Genomic DNA, 19,108 nt, shown 5'->3' with positions numbered 1-19,108 from the left:
GCAGCAACAACCGTCTGATGCCAGCACGGCACTGTGAAGAGTGGAAACGTGACACTGATTTTGCGTATTATTCCTTGTAAGTATTCTTGCTGTTATAGATTGTTTGACATGGGCACATCCTGCGTAGTTCTCTGTGTCTCAGCTGGTGAAGCACCTTTCGAGGATGTTCTTGGTTTTTGTTTGTCCATTAAAGTTTCACCATTATTCCCTGAGGACTTGCTCCTGTAACTCCTTGCTGAACCCTAACCGGGCTTTTCTTCTTGTGCTGGCGTCTTGCAGAAAATGTGAAAAATGCTCTCCAAAGCCGGCGTTTGTCCCTCTCTTGGACGTGATAATTTGGCCGTGTTTCACAGATACAAACTGTGTAGCAAAGAGTAATAACAACAAATAAATTGCATAGTAGTGATGTGATATTTCCCTTCTTCCGAGCACTGTAATCTAACACAGTGATTACTTCCGTGCAGAGCTTGGATGTCTCTCCTGTTTATGATAATGGGGTTATGCAGAGCTGTATGCAGAATTTAAGTCTTTTTCCTTGATGCAAATATATGCTGACGAATAAGGAAAACTCCTGATAAGATTCCCCCCCACGGAACTGAATCAACTGATTACAAACCTGGGCTTTCCAGCAGCTCTCCCAGGTCTTCTCAGGTCTTCACTTCAGGCCGTTCCTGCTGGCGGATGTAAGTGGGTATCAGCACTGGCTGACAGATAGCAAAGATAACTCCATGTGCTGCTTGATAAATTTCTCCCTTGTGTCCCTTTGGCTGCAGAAGTGGCCGTGCCGTGCTGTGCTGCCAGCAGAGCCAGATACTCTTGAACTGGCACCTTCTTTTAGCCTCCCACTTATATTTAATCCATCGTGTTTGTGGTTTTCAGAAAGCCTTTCTGGATTCATACATTTGGGGCATTCACAGATGGTTCAAAAGTGAAAAAGCTGCCACTTACAACTGGAATATAACAACTCTCTTCTGATGGCAAAAGAATGGCACATTTGCAGTTCAAGCAGAGTTTCCAGCCTGCACCCCTACCCATCACCATAAAGTCTGTGACAGCTTGATGGTAAATGACATTTTTTCTTGATCTAGTTTTTATTTTTGAGATGGCTCTAGCTCAATTGAGTTGGAAGACTTCCTATTTCTGCAAGGAAAGTCTGTTATTCCAGCAAAGAGAAAAGCATGATACAGTCAATGACCTCTGCTCTGTGTTGCATTTCCTTCCCTTTTCTGTAATTGCTCAACAATCATACCGACTGATAACATCTCTCCACACTCCCTTTTCTGGAAAGCCCTGGCAGGTTCCCCACTTATTGGATCACCTTCCCTCTCCTTTGTCTTGTCATGCCCAGCATAGCGTCATCAACTCTTTTCAAGAGGTTCTTCAGGCCAGGGTGCCTTTGTAATTGTCCACCAAGGAGCCGTCATACCTTTGTGGAGGCTGGAGAATGAGTCACCAGTAATAATCCCAGAGACAAAGGTGCTTAACTTCAGCCCCAGAAGCCCCTTGTACATCATTATGAGAAAAGGGAAGTTGATTTACTGTGAACTGCTACGTTTTCCTTTTGTCTAAGGCCCAAATCTGTGTTCTTGACTTAAGTGATGAACAGGAGGCCATGGTCCAAGACTGGACAGAGCTCTCAAGTACCACTGGCTAGGAAGCGTGACGTAGGATCTAAGTGGTGCCATTGGGCTTTTGGGTCTAAAATGATTTCCTCTGCCACCTCGGCCACGAGGCACGCTCGGTGAATGTGCGACCACTCCCACATCCTTTGGTTCCTGTGACTCCAGGCAGTGAGTGGGCAAAGCAAATCCGGTCCCTGCATGAGTTGCATCACTTAATCCTGAATGGCAGCTTGCTGGCAGACATTGTTGACATACGATGACTGGCTCAGATGACTGGCTCCTGCGTTTCAAGGATTTCAGCAGCGATCTGCCAGATGCCGTCATGATAAAAAGTGACTGCTACTCATCCCTCTGCAGATTAAGCAATACTTGTTTTAGGACCTGTTAAGTGCAGGCCTCAGGCAGCATGAAAAGAGCTGTACAAAGGTTTTGTACAGTGTGCCTGATCGTGCGATTTAAAGACAAATAAGACAGCAGGCATGTGTGTGTAAGATTTGCCAACCAGCCTGATGTTGTGCGCGTGCCTTGGAAGGGTACCCGTGACAGCGGTAGTCTTGCTGAAGTCATTTAAGTTCAGCTTACAGGAGAAAGGGGTTCTTATGATACCAAAGGTTAGAGAACTGAGCTTTATTTTCTTGGCTTTAATTATCAGTTGTGTGGCACATTGACCTTAAAGATCATCCTTCCATCGTTGCCCTAATTTTGTATCAAGCTTAGGTGGTTTCTGTCTCAGCTAGTCCCATGTATTTCAGAGCAATGAGGTCAGTAGAAAAAGCTGTCTCAAATGATTTGTGCTCCAGGCGGAACCCATATCCCTCCGTTCCCTTCCTCTCGCTGGCTGCTTCTTGTGGTTCCTTAGGACTTACCCTGGCATGAACAGACAACCCTGAGGCTTTGAGGGATCACATATCAGCGAGAGACAAGTCTGCAGTTGCATGAACAAGGAGAAAAATCTTTATTAAATGTGTACAGAGTGCACGATGGCACCCCCAGCGAATTAGGGTGATACAGGAGGGAGAAGCGGATGAATGAAGCTGACCACTTTCTCTGACACAGCCCCATCACACATGGCCAGTGCTGCGTCCAGCTCGCTGCTCTCCTGAGCCTGGGGTCGAGGGTCCCCAGGGCTGCCTGCTCTTCTAGCGCGTGGTGAGCGCAACCTGCTCCCGGGAGGAGACCACCTTCCCGTCCTGCACCTCCTCAACGATGGTGCGGACCTGCCGGGAAGTTGTCATGACTGCAGAAGGAAAGCGGAGGACAATTATTCAGGGGGCGGGAAGGAGGGATATTTCTTAATTATCAGACATTGTCAGATGTTGCATGTCCTTAAGGGGAAATTCCACGAGGTACTGGAAAACGCTGCTTTAAACCTGCCTGCAAGGAAGAGGGCAGAGCCAGGCTGATGGGAAAGCTCAAGAAGGCGAAAGGCTGATTCCCTAAAAGTACAATGTCGCTTGATTTTTCAGGTCTATGTGAAGCCAGAGCGCTGGCTGCTCAACCACAAGGCCAATTTAGGGCAAATCATTCCAGTGGTAAAGGAGTGCGAGGGATCTCCCTTCCTGGCAGCCTTTTCCTGTGGTTAGCAGTTGTAAGACAAGCTCTCTTAACTCCTGTCGCTCTGAGCCAGCGAGGCGGCACGGCGTGCCCGGGGAGTGATTTTCACTCCGTCGGTCTGGCAGCTGCTCTAAAAGCACATCTCAGAGTTGTTTGTCATAATCATGTGTAGCAAGAGAGGTTCTTACCGTCTCTGCCGGAGTGTGAGGCCATAGCGGAGGAATACTGGGAAGAGATGCTACAAGAGAAGGAGGCAAACAAGAGAAGTTAGGGACAAAATCCTTTTTTGTTGTTATACAGGCTCTATATTCAAGCAGGAGGAAAAGAGAAAAGTCTCATAGCGATGGCTAAAGGCACCGCTTCGCTTGGTGTCTCCGGGAGGGGACAGGGACCACTGCCCCTTCCAGCAGTGAAAGATGCCCGTGACAGCATCTCACTGGCATCCGTGGCTGGTAGGAATATGATGAACCCTGACAGCTGCAATCGGACTGAGTCTCCAGAGAGCATGTTTTGTGTCTATCACATGTCTCCTCCCAACCCGCCCTCCCTAGAGAAGCCCCGCCACGTACTGGGCGTCCTCGCCCTCCAGGAGCCGGCGGTACGTGGCGATCTCCTGCTCCAGGCGGCATTTGACGTCCAGGAGGACCCTGTACTCCTGGTTCTGGCGCTCCATGTCGCACCGCAGCTCGGCCAGCTGCTCCTCCACACTGGTGATCAGTCCCTGCAGCTGGGCCAGCTGGGTGCCGTAGCGGGCTTCTGTGTCAGCCAAGGTGCCCTCCAGCGCTGCTTTCTGCAGGCAGAGGAGAGGGACACGCTCAGGGGGGAGCGGAGGGTGGAAGGAATGGGAGCACCCATGCTCCTGTGCGCCCGCTCCCCACAGGAGCCAGCCCCTCGTACCGTGCTGAGCTGGGACTGCAGGTCGATCTCCAGGCTCTGGATGGTGCGCCGGAGCTCTGTGATCTCCGTCTTGCCGCTCTGAAGCTGCTCCGTGTTGATGGCCACCTCCCGGTTCAGCTCTTCTGTCTGCAACAAGGCAAAGCCGTGCCGTTCCAGCACTGGTGAGCGGGCACAACCCGGGGTCCCACACGCCCCGCTGCGCTGCCGGCGAGCCAGCTCACCTTGCTGAAGAACCACTGCTCGGCATCCCTGCGGTTCTTGTCCGCCAGGCTCTCGTACTGCTCCCTCATCTCAGCCAGGATCTTGGTGAGGTCGATTCCAGGAGCAGCGTCCATCTCCACGCTGATCTCGCCACCCACTTGCCCGCGCAGGGCATTCATTTCCTGGCAGAAGAGAGACACATGATGCATGTCATAGTGAAATCAGTATATTCCCATCATGACAGATTTCTTATTTGCACCCAGCACATGAACCCCACACACCTTCTCCTGAGATTGTTTCCCTCCCCCTTGCCCCCTTGAGTGTCTCCCAGCAGCCCTAATTGCAGTCACTCCACACATCTGACCTGACCGCTTTCCACTGTGCACAGGGTACATTTTGTAGGTCCCAGTTTGAGCCTGGCTCTGCACTCACCTCCTCGTGGTTCTTCTTGAGGTAGGCCAGCTCCTCCTTCAGGTTCTCGATCTGCATCTCCAGGTCAGCTCTGGCCAGGGTCAGCTCATCCAGGACCCTGCGCAGGCCGTTGATGTCGGCCTCCACGCTCAGGCGCAGAGCCTGCTCCGTCTCAAACCTGGGGACAGACAGGCACGGTCGCACCGTGGAGCCCAGTTGATACAGGTTTTTTCTTGTTGTTTCCTTCCCTGCCTTGGGGAAGGAAGTTTCTGCCCAGCATCTTTTATTAAATGTGCATGCATGGCTCTTCACGGTGCCAAAATGTCCCAACAGTGCTGTGTCCAGCACTTGTAGTGAGCAGTGACCCGGTGGAGCATCTTCAGTTGCAGAAAGCAAAGAACGGCCCTGAACTGACCAGCTTTTCCCTCCCTTCTCGTAAGAACTCTTGAAGACATTGGACTTACTTGGTTCTGAAGTCATCAGCTGCCAGCCTGGCATTGTCAATCTGCAGGACGATGTTGGCATTTTCAACAGTTGCAGCAAGAATCTGGGAGGGGATAAAAGAAAGCCAAAGAGTGAAAAAGTAGTTCCAAAAAATGACGTGCTGCTGCCTGAGTTCCCGTTCAGGAGTGAAGCAGCGCTGAACCTCCTGCCTGCTGGGCTGAACTTCCCCAGGGACTCTGCAGAGAGAGAGACGGGATGCCCCTGCTCCGTCTCCCGTCGGCACCGATCTGGCCGTGTGAAGGCCACACGTGCCACAGCCTGTTCCCCCGCCAGAGCAGCGTCTCCAGGCGCTCACGGTCCTGCCGGCGCTCGGGGCTGTGCCTGGCGATGCTGAACAGCCCAGCTGAGAAGGCAGAAAGGGCTGAGGAAGGAGCGCCTTGTGCCTAAATTGTTTCGCTTTTGTAATTACACCTGAGGTGCAAATATTTGGTCTGGGAAATTGAAAATGATTGGCCATTTAATGAGCAGCAATTTCTGTAGCCACGAACTAATGAAAAGCTCTCACTGAGTTCTGATGCTCCAGGGGATATCCAAGCAATAACCCAGGAATATTGATGTGGTGATTTCCCAGCTGCGGTGCAGGAGGAGAGGGAAGGGTCTGCCTCCCTCCGGATCATGGGCAGAGGGTTTCTGTGAGACCATCGCTCAAATCTGGAGACAGCTTCTGCCTCCACAGGTTTCTGTGTTCCAGATCAGAGCATGCCTGACAAGCTGGAATTTGCACGGAAGTTTTGCATATCAAGGCAAGAGCCCTTCACCCCAACGTGAAGAGAAGAGCTAAAGAGCTGAAAAATTCTAGGTGTGTGATTTGCCCCAGCAGTTGACCCCCGCGCCTGTCAGCGGCTGCTGCCCCATTTCCCTGCCATTGGCCCTCACAGACCAGGTACTGTCGTGGCCCGCCCACCCACGCCTCCATCCCTCCAGTGCGACCTGCGCTCACTAGGGATGCTGTCACCTCGCGTGGGCAGCGGTGAAGGACCGGGCAATCGGCTCATGACGAGTAATGTGGGCAGAGGGAGGACAGCATGGCAGGGTGGGAAGGGAAGGACAAATTCTGGTGCTTTTGTTTGAGGACCTTTGCCTAAAATCAGCCAGGGAGCTGCTAAGAATAAAGAAATTGGCTTGGCCATGATTTTATCTACTGCATTTCAGAGCAGAGCATGCGCCTGACTTCACCACCTCTGAAGCCACCTACCCCAGCTCAGCATCTTCTGACTCTTGGCTTTTCATTTGTGCCTGGGTTTGCACCTCCCAAAGAACAACCATCCCACAGGGCCGTTTCTTTCCTTTTTAACCTCTCCCTTGAGCGTCCTGTCAGGCTAGAAAAGATCTGATTTGTAGGATATTGATGAGAACAACTTAGCATCTCTGCAGATCATTCAGTAGTGAATGAAGAGGTAAGGAGTCCCTGCCTGCAGAGTGCTTAATCAGCCTGGCAGAGGGAGCGTGCCTGGGGCGTAGATAGCGTCGGGGAAGGGCAGGAAGTGACTGGCGTGGCGGCACGCGCCCTGCAGCATCAGGCAACCTGAACCAGGGTCTGGTGGCTTCTGGCTCCTGCTTTCCTGCCCCGTCTTTGTCCCTACGCTGACACAGTCCATAGGAAACCCATCTCTGTGCCTTGTGGAGGATGTGATCAAGAAACTGCTGCTTATCAAATATGACTCTTATTTCTAAGAATGCTTTGTGCTTTTTCATCTCCGACCAATTACCTGTCATTTGTTAATACTTTTCCTTTCAGCTTTTAGGAACAGGGTCGTCATTTTAAACATTACTTTAATGAAGATGTGTTGGTAAGCACAGCATCCTACCTTGTTCCTGAGCTCCTCGATGGTCCTGTAGTAGGGGCTGTAGTCGCGCTCCGGGCCAGGTCCCTGCTTCTTGTACCATTCCCTGATCTTGACCTCCAGGTCGGTGTTGGCCTCCTCCAGCGCACGTACTTTGTCCAGGTAGGCAGCCAGGCGGTCGTTCAGGTTCTGCATCGTCTCCTTTTCACCAGCCGGGAGGATGCCATCGCCGCCTCCAAAGCCACCTCCAAAGCCAGCCCCAAAGCCAGCCCCAAAGCCAGCCCCATAGCTACCCGCAAAGCCAGCACCGAGGCCCCCTCCTACGCTGCTGCAGTAGCTGCCCCCGTAGCCACTTCCGAGCCCCGAGACAATGCGGGAAGAGACAGAGTAGCTGCCGGAGCCTCCGTGGACGCTGGGGGCTCTGTACCCTCCTCCCCCGACGCGCACGGAGGAAAGCCTGCTGGAGCCTCCACCCAGGCCCCCGAATCCCTTCAGGGAGGTGGAGGAGGAGTATTGCCTGACAGTGGTGCTCATGGCGAAGGCTGGCGGCGGCTGGAGGGCTGGAGAGAGGCAGGCGGCTCAGCAGCGCAGACAGCGAGTGCTGGCTTCCCCCTGGCTTGGAGCCCTTTATACCTGGCCAGGAGGCGTTCCTGCCGCATTTTTTTTTTTTTCTGCTGCATTCCCAATGATTTTCGTCACTCCTAAAACCTGAGCCACCTTCCAGAATCGTCATTTTTACCTTTGTTCTATTAATGCTTTTTGTCACTAGAAACTTTTTCTCTCACAAAGGGCGTCTTTCTGCTTCTTCCATTTCCAGGTAAATAGTCAGGTGTGATTCAAAGTAGGAGACTCCTCGCTCAAGGCTACATTTTAATGCTGCTTGGTACTGCTAGCTCTGAAACACAGCTATTCAGGCAGCGTTTCAATGGAGTAAGTCAGAATCTCTTTTGCAGTGTCTTTTTGTCCCAGATACTACAGTTTCCCGTCCCTGCTTAGGTTTTACACACAGCATTCCTGCAGGGACAACAGCCGTGTCGGGAAGCCCTGCACCTCTGCAGTCTCGTGAGTGCAATGGTGCTAGAAGGAACTTGGCTACCAGTCCTAGAAATGCGAGCCCTCTCTTTTATCCTCAGAGGAAGAGATGTTCTGTAATGAAAAAGCAATTACAAGGGAGTTTGTGCTTCAGGGCTCATCCAGTTCTTCTCTTCGCTTCAGAGACCACCCAAGAGTGGAGGACTATGAAAAGGCAGTAAGTGTGGGTGTTTCATCTTGCTCTTTGGGAATGAGAGCCTGGCAAACTATTTGGAAAGGGCAGGGAATGGCTGCTATCTGGCAAAACTTAAAAATGATGGGATGCTCCAGAAAAAAAGGTGGCATAGCATGAAATAGATGAAGGGCGTAAGGAAAAAAGCTCCTGGTCTCTAAGCACGGTGAACAAGAGCACAAAGTTGACAGTAACATAGCTTAGCAGCCAATGCTAACGACGTTTTCTGTGATGAACATCTCAATCAGTTGTGACTAGGGAGGACAACTTCAGGGTGAGTTTGGAGTTCACAGCTCCCAGGTAAACAGAGCTTCACGGGAGATACCAGCTGCCTCTGAGGAGGCTCAAAAAATGAGTGCAGCAGGCATGGTCAAAGCTCCGCTGTCTGTTCTGAGTGCTGACCTGCGTGACGGGCAGAAACCACAAATCTGAGTGTCACTAGCTAATAATGCAGGGTGTGGAGGAGAAGATATTTCTCATGTGTGTTCACGGAGAATTGTTTGACTGTCTTCGCAGACAGGCCCCAACAACCCCTTCCCAACAGCCAAGTTCTTCCTTAGATCATTTGCCAAGGGAGGGGGGTAAGAGTATGGAAATAAGCAACAACGGTACCTTCACTGGAGCAGCTCTCCTGCAAGGCCAGGCTGAGAGAGCTGGGGCTGCTCAGCCTGGAGAAGAGGAGGCTCCGGGGAGACCTGAGAGCGGCTCCCAGTGCCCAAAGGGGGCTGCAGGGAAGGTGGGGAGAGACTTTTGACAAGGGCAGGTAGTGACAGGACAAGGGATAATGGCTTTAAACTGGAAGAGGCTAGGTTTAGATTGGATATAAGGAAGAAATTCTTTACTGGGAGGGTGGAGAGGCACCGGCATAGGCTGCACAGATGCCCCATTCCAGGCAGTGTCCAAGGCCGGGCTGGATGGGGCTGTGAGTGACCTGGTCTGGTGGAAGGTGTCCCTGCCCTGGGCAGGGGGGTTGGAACTACATAATCTCAAGGTCCCTTCCAACCCAAACCGTTCTATGATTCTATATTCTCTGATGTCTAAGTAGCTTTAAAGGGCAAAACTCCCTCCCCTCTATCTGAAGAACACTGGAAATGATAGAGGAGTGGAATGTGAATCAGGAGCTGGCTGCTGTGGAGAAGCATAGCTGGCGATGTTCCCGTTTGTCACTGGTGAATGGAGACAAGTCTGTACGACTTGGAGAACTGGGGAACTGGAACCTCCACTGTGTTTGCTCTGGCTGGAGGACGGGTTCAGTCTCTCAGCAGCAGCATCTTCGTGTCACGTGAGCGCCAGGAGATGGGGTGCAGAGCCAGCGGACGCCCACGTCCTGCTCGTCCTCCCCAGGTGCAGATGGCAGAGGCACAGCGGCGCGGGGGCGGCTAGGATGTGTAGCTCCGAGGAATGTGCTTTCTGTCTGCATTTCCTCACCTTCTCCCGGTTCATACAAAAGGGCAGAACTCATGGGCTGTCCTCGCTGAGTGTGGCAGTGACAAAAAAGGGGACCCTCAGTGACAAAAACAGTGCAGAGCCCCCGTGCAAGTCCAGACCCTCAGCCTTGACGTGAGCAGAGCCTTTGGGACTGATGAGCCTGGAGCAACGATCAGCTTCCCGCAGACCGGCCGCAGGATGGTAACTCACAGCGTTGCGAGGCTAACGGCGCGTTCCTTCTCTACAAGGAATTGCCTTTTCTTTCATCTTTTGTTTCCTATTTCACCACCGTGCCATAAAAATGCACATTGCTCAAAATATCTATGGCATTTTGATAATACCACAAGGCAGCAATTAAAATAATGAAGTGTTAATTAAGACTTAAACCAACATATTAAAAATTCTAAGGTGTTATTTACATGACCTCCCATGGAACACAACCACAAATGACTGCATACTGTTTGTGCCGCGCTCTCTTTAAAAATCAAAGGCTGACTGTTAATAAACGAGATTCTGCCCCCGTTTCATGAGCACGTGCAGCCCAGGAGCCTGTGCAAAAGCAGAACGCTGGTTCTGTGGCACAGCAGTGATTTCCAGGTAGCACGGTGGTGTTTAAGCGTGCAATTCTGTCTTCAGGAGGAAAATGGCGATGAAGGTCTGGCTCCAAACACACACATCAGCAGACCCAGTAGATGAAACCACTTGGAGAAAACCACTTCCCTGTTTATTTTAGTGTGCTTAGAAAACTTACCCTAATATCAGCTTATCATAGGAGAGTTCCCTAAAGTGAGCCGAAAAGCTACGCCTTAATGTCTCCTTAGAAAGTGGTCTTTTATGTCAAATGAACTCGGTGTAGCCTGAGAAGTCAAATCATCTTTCTGTAACAAAACACCACTTTCTGAAACCTGCCTCAAGCTGCCGCTGCCTGTCTGTGTACGCCGCCGCCTGCAGCTCCCTCCTCAGCGGGTTCCTTAAGGTCGGGCCTAATTATTAATGCTTAAGGCAGGAGAGAATCAGCATCGCTTTTCCACACCTCCCTCACAATTTGCAGCAGCAGGGGTAATTAAAGCAGGAGATTTTGTTAGCAAAGTATTATTTGTTGTTTCTATAGCAACACGGCTGCGCCCAGACTTTTCCAGGAGAAAAGTACAAAGTGAGGATGAATTCCAGCGAGGTGCCTTCAGCATCCCCGCGGCGGGTGTTGCATCACGAGGGTGGCGGCCGGAGGAGCTGTGAGAGGCGTTGGTGGTCTTGCCCCATCCGTGAGGAGACTGAGGGGATCCCTAAGAGGTGACCTGGGAAGCCCCCAGCATTAACTGGGGGCTGCGTCTGCCCTTACCCTTCGCAGGCGCCTGAGCCGGGGCTGCTCAGCACCTGCCCTCAGCGCACGGAGCACCCCTCAGGGTCACCCCTCCAGCTCCTTCAAGGGTGTGGGAGCGGAGAGCATGCAATTCCATTGTGGCTGGAAGAGCCTGGGGTCAGGAATCGTGCCCTGTTACTTGCTGGTGGCCGATCCACGACACACCAGGAGCGCGTGCAGTGACACAGCAGTGGGAGCCGCTCTCCTGACCGCAGTGCTCCTTGACTGGGCTGTGTTTACGTGCCCTTTGGTGGAATCTGAGTGGAAATGAGCTCACTGCTCATCAGTGGTAAGCTTCAAACCCAAAGCTGTGTCTACCTCAAGTTGGCGGATGCTGGGAGAGCTTTAAGCCGGCTCGCTCAGGGCTGCTGCGCGCGGGGCTGCTGCCCACGGCGCACAGGGCAGCCGATGCCCTGCCCGTGTCGCAGAGGGTCTGCTCTGCGTGAGCTGGGGGGATACAGCCCCCGCCAACACCGGGCAGAGCTCATGGCTGCAGCGTGGGCTGCCTCTAGACCGAGCATCCCTGCCCCTGCCGCCTCTGCTTGTGGTGTAGATGATCACTGCGGGATCCTTTCAATGGTTTGAAAAAAAACCCTGAATTATCTCTTATTTCCCCATAAAATCCAGGCAGATTTTCTGGGAAGGGGTCTTAAAGCTGCGTGGCCAGCTCTATTCGTGCACACACTAAGTAGCCTTCTCTGAATCATCCCATCGATTTAGACACTGAATTGATGAAGTACGAAACGTGGCAGAATCCAGCCAAGAATGTGTCTGAACTGGCTTTCCAGGAACGGCTGGGCCAGCTGACGGCAACATGAACTGCTGCGTCAGGAACAGCGACTGACAGTGGGGAGGGCCAGAAACAACTCCCAAAAGAGTTTTAATCTTTTCGCTCCTACAGACCGTACCCACCACTTACCCTCCCTTGTTTTCCTCACCCCTTAGCAGTGCCTTTGGAAGCGAGAATTCAACTAAGCTGCGGTTATATTTCTGGAGGGGCGTCAGCCAGTGTATCCCTGCCACATCTACGTCTTCATTTGATTTTACTGCAAAGCTTCTTATTCGAACTGCACGGCAGCTGCTGAGGCAGAGCTGGGACGGAACTGCTTGCAGGGTCCTGGCTGCGTAACCTGGTTTGTGTTCACATTCTTGCTTGGAGTCACTGAGGTAAAACTCCAGCTCTGCTGTTGCAGCTGGGGAAGCAGCGCTTTACCTCGCTCTGGAAGTCCCAGTTCCAAATCTTGAGATGAAACACAAAGACTCCCACAAGTTTCCCCTCCCACAACCATGTCATCAGTTCCTCTCTAGACCTCCACCACATGAGCTGCCCTCACTGAAGCAGCCAGGTCTCAGGTCTTACAGGAGCATGGGTGTCCTGGCCCCACCGTCCAGGCACCGATGATGGGGAATATTGCTCCTTCCAGAGCTCCAGGAGCGGCACAGCCTGGCTCTTCAGAGCACCGAGACAAGACCCTGCTTTGCACAAGTGCGAAGAAAAGCTTTATTTGATTTCAGAGCGCAGCACAGTGCTTAGAGAAAAGCAGGGGCATGATAAAGGGAGAAGGTGCGTTTCGTGATCCGCATAGCCACAGCGCATCAGCTGGAGTCTTCCTTTGCTTTGCTCTGCGAGGCGAGCGGCAAACCAGCCCGCCGTCTCAGTGGGCAGCCTGGGTGATCTGCTCGCGGGAGGAAATCACCTTCCCGTCCTGGACTTCCTCAAAGATGGTGCGGATTTGACGGGTAGTTACAGGTGCTACAGCAGAGAAAGAAGGAACTGTTATTTCCAGGGAAGGAAGCAGAAAAAGTGTCTTAAAGATTTTCATGGGTAAATTTGCTATGACCAACAACTCCCTCAGAAACACGGTATGTTTTAGTATCATTTCAATCTGAACAGATAATGTTCTGAACCATATTTTGGTACATCCTAAGAGTGGTACATGTCAATTCACATTTTGAAAATATAATAAAATACTAATTTTAGTAAATGAGTAAATAAGAGTCTGTGCTAAGAATGTGGTTAGGATGTGACAGAGCAATGTGTGATCAGCCCTTCAGCCAAGACGTGTTCTTACCTTCCTTCACAGGCTGTGAGACGTAGTGGGAAGACATGCTACAGGAGGAGAAAAGAGGAAGAATGGTCAGCAACAGAAAAAAAGTGAGTAGTCTCTAAGACAAAATCATTATTTTAAACCCCGCCTTTTCTTCTTGTACCAGTATGTGATTAAAATCCTTTCTGGAAACTGGCTGGTGTCAAAACTTAAAGGCAGAAAATGCTAAGGATGTATGTGTGCCACGGGGATTCGGGCACAGAGGCAGCACACGTCTGCGCTGCAACAAGCAGCAGCGGCACCTGCTCCTTCCCCAGCATCACATGGACGCTGGAGGGATGGGGAGTGATCCCAGGGATGCTGCAGTGCAGTGATAACCACTGGGCTGTTCTGGGCCAGTGGAACCGAAAAGGGAGGCCCTGCTGCATGCCATGGGTCAGGAAACGGGCTCACAGGATCCTCCAGGGAACGCAGGTTGTTCATTTTTTATTTCCTTTGCTATTACTCATCTCCTCCCAGCCCGCCCTCCCTAGAGAAGCCCCGCCACGTACTGGGCGTCCTCGCCCTCCAGGAGCCGGCGGTACGTGGCGATCTCCTGCTCCAGGCGGCATTTGACGTCCAGGAGGACCCTGTACTCCTGGTTCTGGCGCTCCATGTCGCACCGCAGCTCGGCCAGCTGCTCCTCCACACTGGTGATCAGCCCCTGCAGCTGGGCCAGCTGGGTGCCGTAGCGGGCTTCTGTGTCAGCCAAGGTGCCCTCCAGCGCTGCTTTCTGCAGGCAGAGGAGAGGGACACGCTCAGGGGGGAGCGGAGGGTGGAAGGAATGGGAGCACCCATGCTCCTGTGCGCCCGCTCCCCGCAGGAGCCAGCCCCTCGTACCGTGCTGAGCTGGGACTGCAGGTCGATCTCCAGGCTCTGGATGGTGCGCCGGAGCTCTGTGATCTCCGTCTTGCCGCTCTGAAGCTGCTCCGTGTTGATGGCCACCTCCCGGTTCAGCTCTTCTGTCTGCAACAAGGCAAAGCCGTGCCGTTCCAGCACCGGTGAGCGGGCACAACCCGGGGTCCCACACGCCCCGCTGCGCTGCCGGCGAGCCAGCTCACCTTGCTGAAGAACCACTGCTCGGCATCCCTGCGGTTCTTGTCCGCCAGGCTCTCGTACTGCTCCCTCATCTCAGCCAGGATCTTGGTGAGGTCGATTCCAGGAGCAGCGTCCATCTCCACGCTGATCTCGCCACCCACTTGCCCGCGCAGGGCATTCATTTCCTGGCAGAAGAGAGAAACACATCTTCACGCCATCCAACAATCAGCATATAAGGACGTTCCTCTCCAGACAGAGTTATCCAGCAAAGATCGCATCCTTCAGCACGTACTTCTAAGGCAGATCAACAGGGAGCAAACTGGAGCCTTTGCTCCACAATCACAAATAAAATAATCAGAATTTTAAAGAAATCTCCATTTGAGTTAATTTTTCAGACAGTAAATCAGAGCCTGTAGCTGGTTTCATTTCTCAGGAGACAGACCTTCCAGGCCTGGAGCTGCTAGGATTTTTAATAAATCTCTAACAGCTACAGCGGACGTTACTGTGATAACAAGTGGTCTTATACAGGCTCTGGAGAGGATGCACTGTTATCCAGAACGGATCATCCCTACTTCCTTACCAGCACTCCTCATCTTCCCTCCTGGCAGTTCAAAACTCAAAGCCAGGTTTGCCGGGGCTCTGAGCAACCTGATCTGGTTGGAGATGTCCCTGCTCCTGGCAGGGGGGTTGGACTGGGTGGGCTTTAACGGTCCCTTCCCACCCAAACCATAGTATTAAAGGTTGGACCAAATCTCATACTTCTGGGCCCAGGCTGGACTTCTTTGAGCCTGGCTCTGCGCTCACCTCCTCGTGGTTCTTCTTGAGGTAGGCCAGCTCCTCCTTCAGGTTCTCAATCTGCATCTCTAGGTCAGCTCTGGCCAGGGTCAGCTCATCCAGGACCCTGCGCAGGCCGTTGATGTCAGCCTCCACGCTCAGGCGCAGAGCCTGCTCCGTCTCAAACCTGGAGACACAAGAACAGTCATGGAAGTTACATAGGATTTTGCCCAGCCAGGGACAGAACACCTTGGTTTGTTGTTTGCCTCCTCCATGCTGCTGCTGGCATAGTATCAACACTGCATGACCCCAATGGTGCATGGACAACCTTCTGATGGTGAAAGCAGTGGAACAAATGACAGAACAGTGTCGCTCTGAGTCTGTAACGTCACCTTGCTCCTGGTACCATTGGGCCTTGTTACTGGGTATGGGCTTTGTTGAGCTACACACACAAATTAAATGCACAGCAGAGGCACAGTGGAAGTTCTCTGTACTGAAGAGGTCAGACCACAGAGGAACAAGCAATGGGAATAAAATAGTGAGGTTTTGGATGGAAGCAAAACAATCCCTAAATGCCTACAGATTCAGATAACTACTGCTTTGGAAATGACACTTCCATTTTGAAGGCTTTGTTTCCACATTGCCCTTTTGGGATTTGGATGGGCTTTTCTCCCCATTTCATCAAACATCTCTGCAGACTTTGTTCCATTTTTCCAAGAAACATGGCTTACTTGGTCCTGAAGTCATCAGCTGTCAGCCTGGCGTTGTCAATCTGCAGGAGGAGGTTAGCATTGTCCACTGTGGCCGCCAGGACCTAGAGGGGGGAGGATAAAGGAGAAGCACAAAATGAGTGTCAGGAACTCTTCCTGGCTGACCAAGGAATGGGAGCCTAAGCGAGACTGTCGGGACAGGAATAGTTTTGGGGAAGTTTGGGTTGAATGAGGGCAAGGGAGACTCAGCTGAGAGTGACTGCAGGAAGGGGACGATTGCTCTGTGATCTCCCTTTCCAAAAATTCGTCAGTAAGTATTTCAAAAGGCAGCAGGAAGCCACGTAAGATGTGTGAGATTTGATGATGGCATTTGTTCCCATGCTTCAGGGCAGGTGCAGATTATGCAAGGGTCAAGGAGGAATCACCTGCTCCCGCACCCACAGCGCCGTGCGACTCTTCCGGCAGGACGGATGCATCGGCAGAGTGCTTGTGCTTGGCAAACCTTGTGTCCATTTGCTCAGGGATGGGTTTCATTTCTTGACTACAGAAATGGAGCAAAATGCAGCGAGCAGGTGCTTACAGCTTCTGATTTTTATATTACAAAACCAGGAGCAAATAATGCTTGCTGGGAGAAGGTTCAAGGTGGGGTTTGGAAGGACATCAGTTACGGGGCCAAGGGGACGGAGGGAAAATGGATTCCCTGCATCAATTGCCAGCACCCCTGCAGCTCCGGCTGTACACAGCCTCCCTTCGTGTTTGCATGGGGCAGTTCATACGTTAGAAGTAACAAAGAAGAACAAAGTCAACTCTTGAGTATTTCCTTCAAAATGGGGTGGTGGGAATCAAACCAGAACTGAGAGAAATCCCTCCAGAGCTGCCTGGGTTGGTGGGTTTGCATCAAGCCTGGCCCTGGGACAGCGACTGCCACAAGAAGGCAAAAAATTGGTCAGTTCCATGTTTTTTTCTTTGGCATCTAAATCAATACAGAGGAGCTGAACCAAGTTTGCAAATTCTTTGAGTGAATGTTTACAAATATGACATCAATGTTTCATGGTTTGCGCCCACCTACAGCTTTCCCTGCACATTCATCTTAAGCAGACTTGTCTCTTGTTCTTCATTTTTGTATTCTGTCCTTTTACATCTGTTTTTCCAGTGAGAACTGCTGCTTACTCCATCTAGAGGGATGTAATCCAAAGCTGACTTTGAGACATCTCTGAACTTCCAGCCTGGCGCTCTGCGTGCTCACACTTTTTACGCCACGGTTGGCTCTTACTAATGACAGAGAGAGCAGTCATAGAATCATAGAATCATAGAATAGTTAGAGTTGGAAGGGACCTTCAACGGTCATCTAGTCCAACCCCCCTGCAAGAAGCAGGGACATCCCTGACTAGATCAGGTTCCTCAGAGCCTCATCCAGCCTGGCCTTGAACGATTCCAGGGATGGGGCATCCACCATGTCTCTGGGCAACCTGTTCCAGTGTTCTACAACTCTCATTGTAAAAAATTTTTTTCTAATATCTAATCTAAACCTACCTCCTTCTAATTTAAACCCATTACCCCTTGTTCTATCACAACAGGCCCTACTGAACAGCTTCTCCCCATCTTTCTTGTAGGCCCCCTTGAGGTATTGGAAGACCGCTATCAGGTCTCCCTGGAGCCTCCTCTTCTCCAGGCTGAACAGCCCCAACTCTCTCAGCCTGGCCTCATAGGAGAGGTGCTCCAGCCCTCTGATCATCTTTGTGGCCCTCAGTCAGTGTTTCTGCTTCCTCCTTCTTAACAAGACGTCCCACGGTGTTAAGCACAGCATCCTACCTTGTTCCTGAGCTCCTCGATGGTCCTGTAGTAGGGGCTGTAGTCGCGCTCCGGGCCAGGTCCCTGCTTCTTGTACCATTCCCTGATCTTGACCTCCAGGTCGGTGTTGGCCTCCTCCAGCGCACGCACTTTGTCCAGGTAGGCAGCCAGGCGGTCGTTCAGGTTCTGCATCGTCTCCTTTTCACCAGCCGGGAGGATGCCATCGCCACCTCCAAAGCCACCTCCAAAGCCAGCCCCAAAGCCAGCCCCAAAGCCAGCCCCATAGCTACCCGCAAAGCCAGCACCGAGGCCCCCTCCTACGCTGCTGCAGTAGCTGCCCCCGTAGCCACTTCCGAGCCCCGAGACGATGCGGGAAGAGACAGAGTAGCTGCCGGAGCCTCCGTGGACGCTGGGGGCTCTGTACCCTCCTCCCCCGACGCGCACGGAGGAAAGCCTGCTGGAGCCTCCACCCAGGCCCCCGAATCCCTTCAGGGAGGTGGAGGAGGAGTATTGCCTGACAGTGGTGCTCATGGCGAAGGCTGGCGGCGGCTGGAGGGCTGGAGAGAGGCAGGCGGCTCAGCAGCGCAGACAGCGAGTGCTGGCTTCCCCCTGGCTTGGAGCCCTTTATACCTGGCCAGGAGGCGTTCCCAGCGCTTTTCGTCACCCCCGACAACCAGAGCCAAATTCCAGAATCATCATTTTTCTCTCCCCGATTTCATGTCTTTTGTCACATCCCACTAGAAGCACTAGGGCACACACAGGATCTCTTTCCCCTGTAGTTCCCAGCAGCCAGCGTGATTCAGAGCGAAGGCTCCTCGCTCACGGCTACGTTTTAGCATTTCGTTGTCGCACCTGAGACGCAGCGGTGCTCGCTGCGGCTCCACCCCACCGCTCCTCCGTGAAGTAACACCAGTGAATCCTCTGTGGTGTGCCAAGTCGCCCACAAGTGTCTCGTATCATTAAAAACATACAAATCTACTTATTTGCTTTTTTAAGGGGTCTGAAGCCGATGAAAGCTGCTGACATCAGAGCTCTGCGCATGATCTTTCCAGGGGCTGACCCAAAGCCAGATGGAAACCTTCCCACCAGGACCTCTGTCCCGGGACAAGCACAGACCTGGTGGTGTTTGTTTACTGATACCATATTTGGCAGAAATCTTGTAGCTCAAAAGAGAAGAAAGTCCTGTATTTTCTGCTTACATACTGGTCTAGGGTGAATCACTCCACAGAGACTGGGAAGTCCCTGCACCAGTGGGTTTCCAGTCAGTTTAAAAGGCAGATGTCTGACGTTTCCCAGTGGCACCTGCTTTGCTGCATCGCCTCTCACAAACTCCGCAGAAGCAGGCTGTGACTTCTAAAAGGTTTGTAGAAGCTAAAAACTTCTTTGCCACAAGTACTTCTATATCATCACTGGGGCAGGTTTTAATGTTAAATGGCCTAAATCGGAGAAAAAGGAGTGAAGCTGCGTGAGACACCCACTGTCAGGCCACGTTTTGTGCAATTCCTGATAGGAAGAGTACGACAAATCCTTACCGGTGCCCGTGCCTGCGTGCAGATAAGCTTTTTCCTACACATTTGCAGCTGCAGGATGCAATGCAGGACCAGCACTGTTGGGCAAAGCGCGACACACGCAGCAGCGAGGAGCAAGAACACCGCGACCACCTGCGAAGCGGAGGGTTCAGAC

General features: G+C 52.1%; 2 protein-coding genes across 3 annotated transcripts; both read right to left on the bottom strand.

The window, feature by feature from the left end:
- Positions 1-2,679: 2,679 nt before the first annotated feature.
- On the bottom strand, positions 2,680-7,507 carry LOC147597761 (keratin, type I cytoskeletal 14). Of its 2 annotated transcripts, XM_086766532.1 has the most exons (9): positions 7,401-7,507; positions 6,998-7,325; positions 5,150-5,232; positions 4,707-4,863; positions 4,295-4,456; positions 4,074-4,199; positions 3,746-3,966; positions 3,365-3,414; positions 2,680-2,859 (listed from the first exon to the last, which is right to left on the bottom strand). In XM_086766532.1, the coding sequence occupies exons 1-9, from the start codon at positions 7,505-7,507 to the stop codon at positions 2,762-2,764; spliced, it is 1,332 nt and encodes a 443-aa protein (XP_086622658.1). In that variant the 3' UTR covers positions 2,680-2,761. The 2 variants fall into 2 exon arrangements, with proteins under 2 accessions (XP_086622658.1, XP_086622657.1); XM_086766531.1 differs by having other exon boundaries at positions 6,998-7,507.
- A 5,173-nt stretch (positions 7,508-12,680) lies between these two features.
- LOC104474553 (keratin, type I cytoskeletal 14) lies at positions 12,681-17,956 on the bottom strand. Its single transcript, XM_086766486.1, has 8 exons — positions 17,447-17,956; positions 15,656-15,738; positions 14,955-15,111; positions 14,174-14,335; positions 13,953-14,078; positions 13,625-13,845; positions 13,098-13,135; positions 12,681-12,778 (listed from the first exon to the last, which is right to left on the bottom strand). The coding sequence occupies exons 1-8, from the start codon at positions 17,954-17,956 to the stop codon at positions 12,681-12,683; spliced, it is 1,395 nt and encodes a 464-aa protein (XP_086622612.1).
- Between the last annotated feature and the right edge of the window lie 1,152 nt (positions 17,957-19,108).

The sequence above is a fragment of the Chlamydotis macqueenii genome, chromosome 25, assembly GCF_036417535.1.
Source record: "Chlamydotis macqueenii isolate bChlMac1 chromosome 25, bChlMac1.mat, whole genome shotgun sequence".
Taxonomy (NCBI): Eukaryota; Metazoa; Chordata; class Aves; order Otidiformes; family Otididae; genus Chlamydotis; species Chlamydotis macqueenii.
This window is presented reverse-complemented; position numbering and strand designations above follow the sequence as displayed.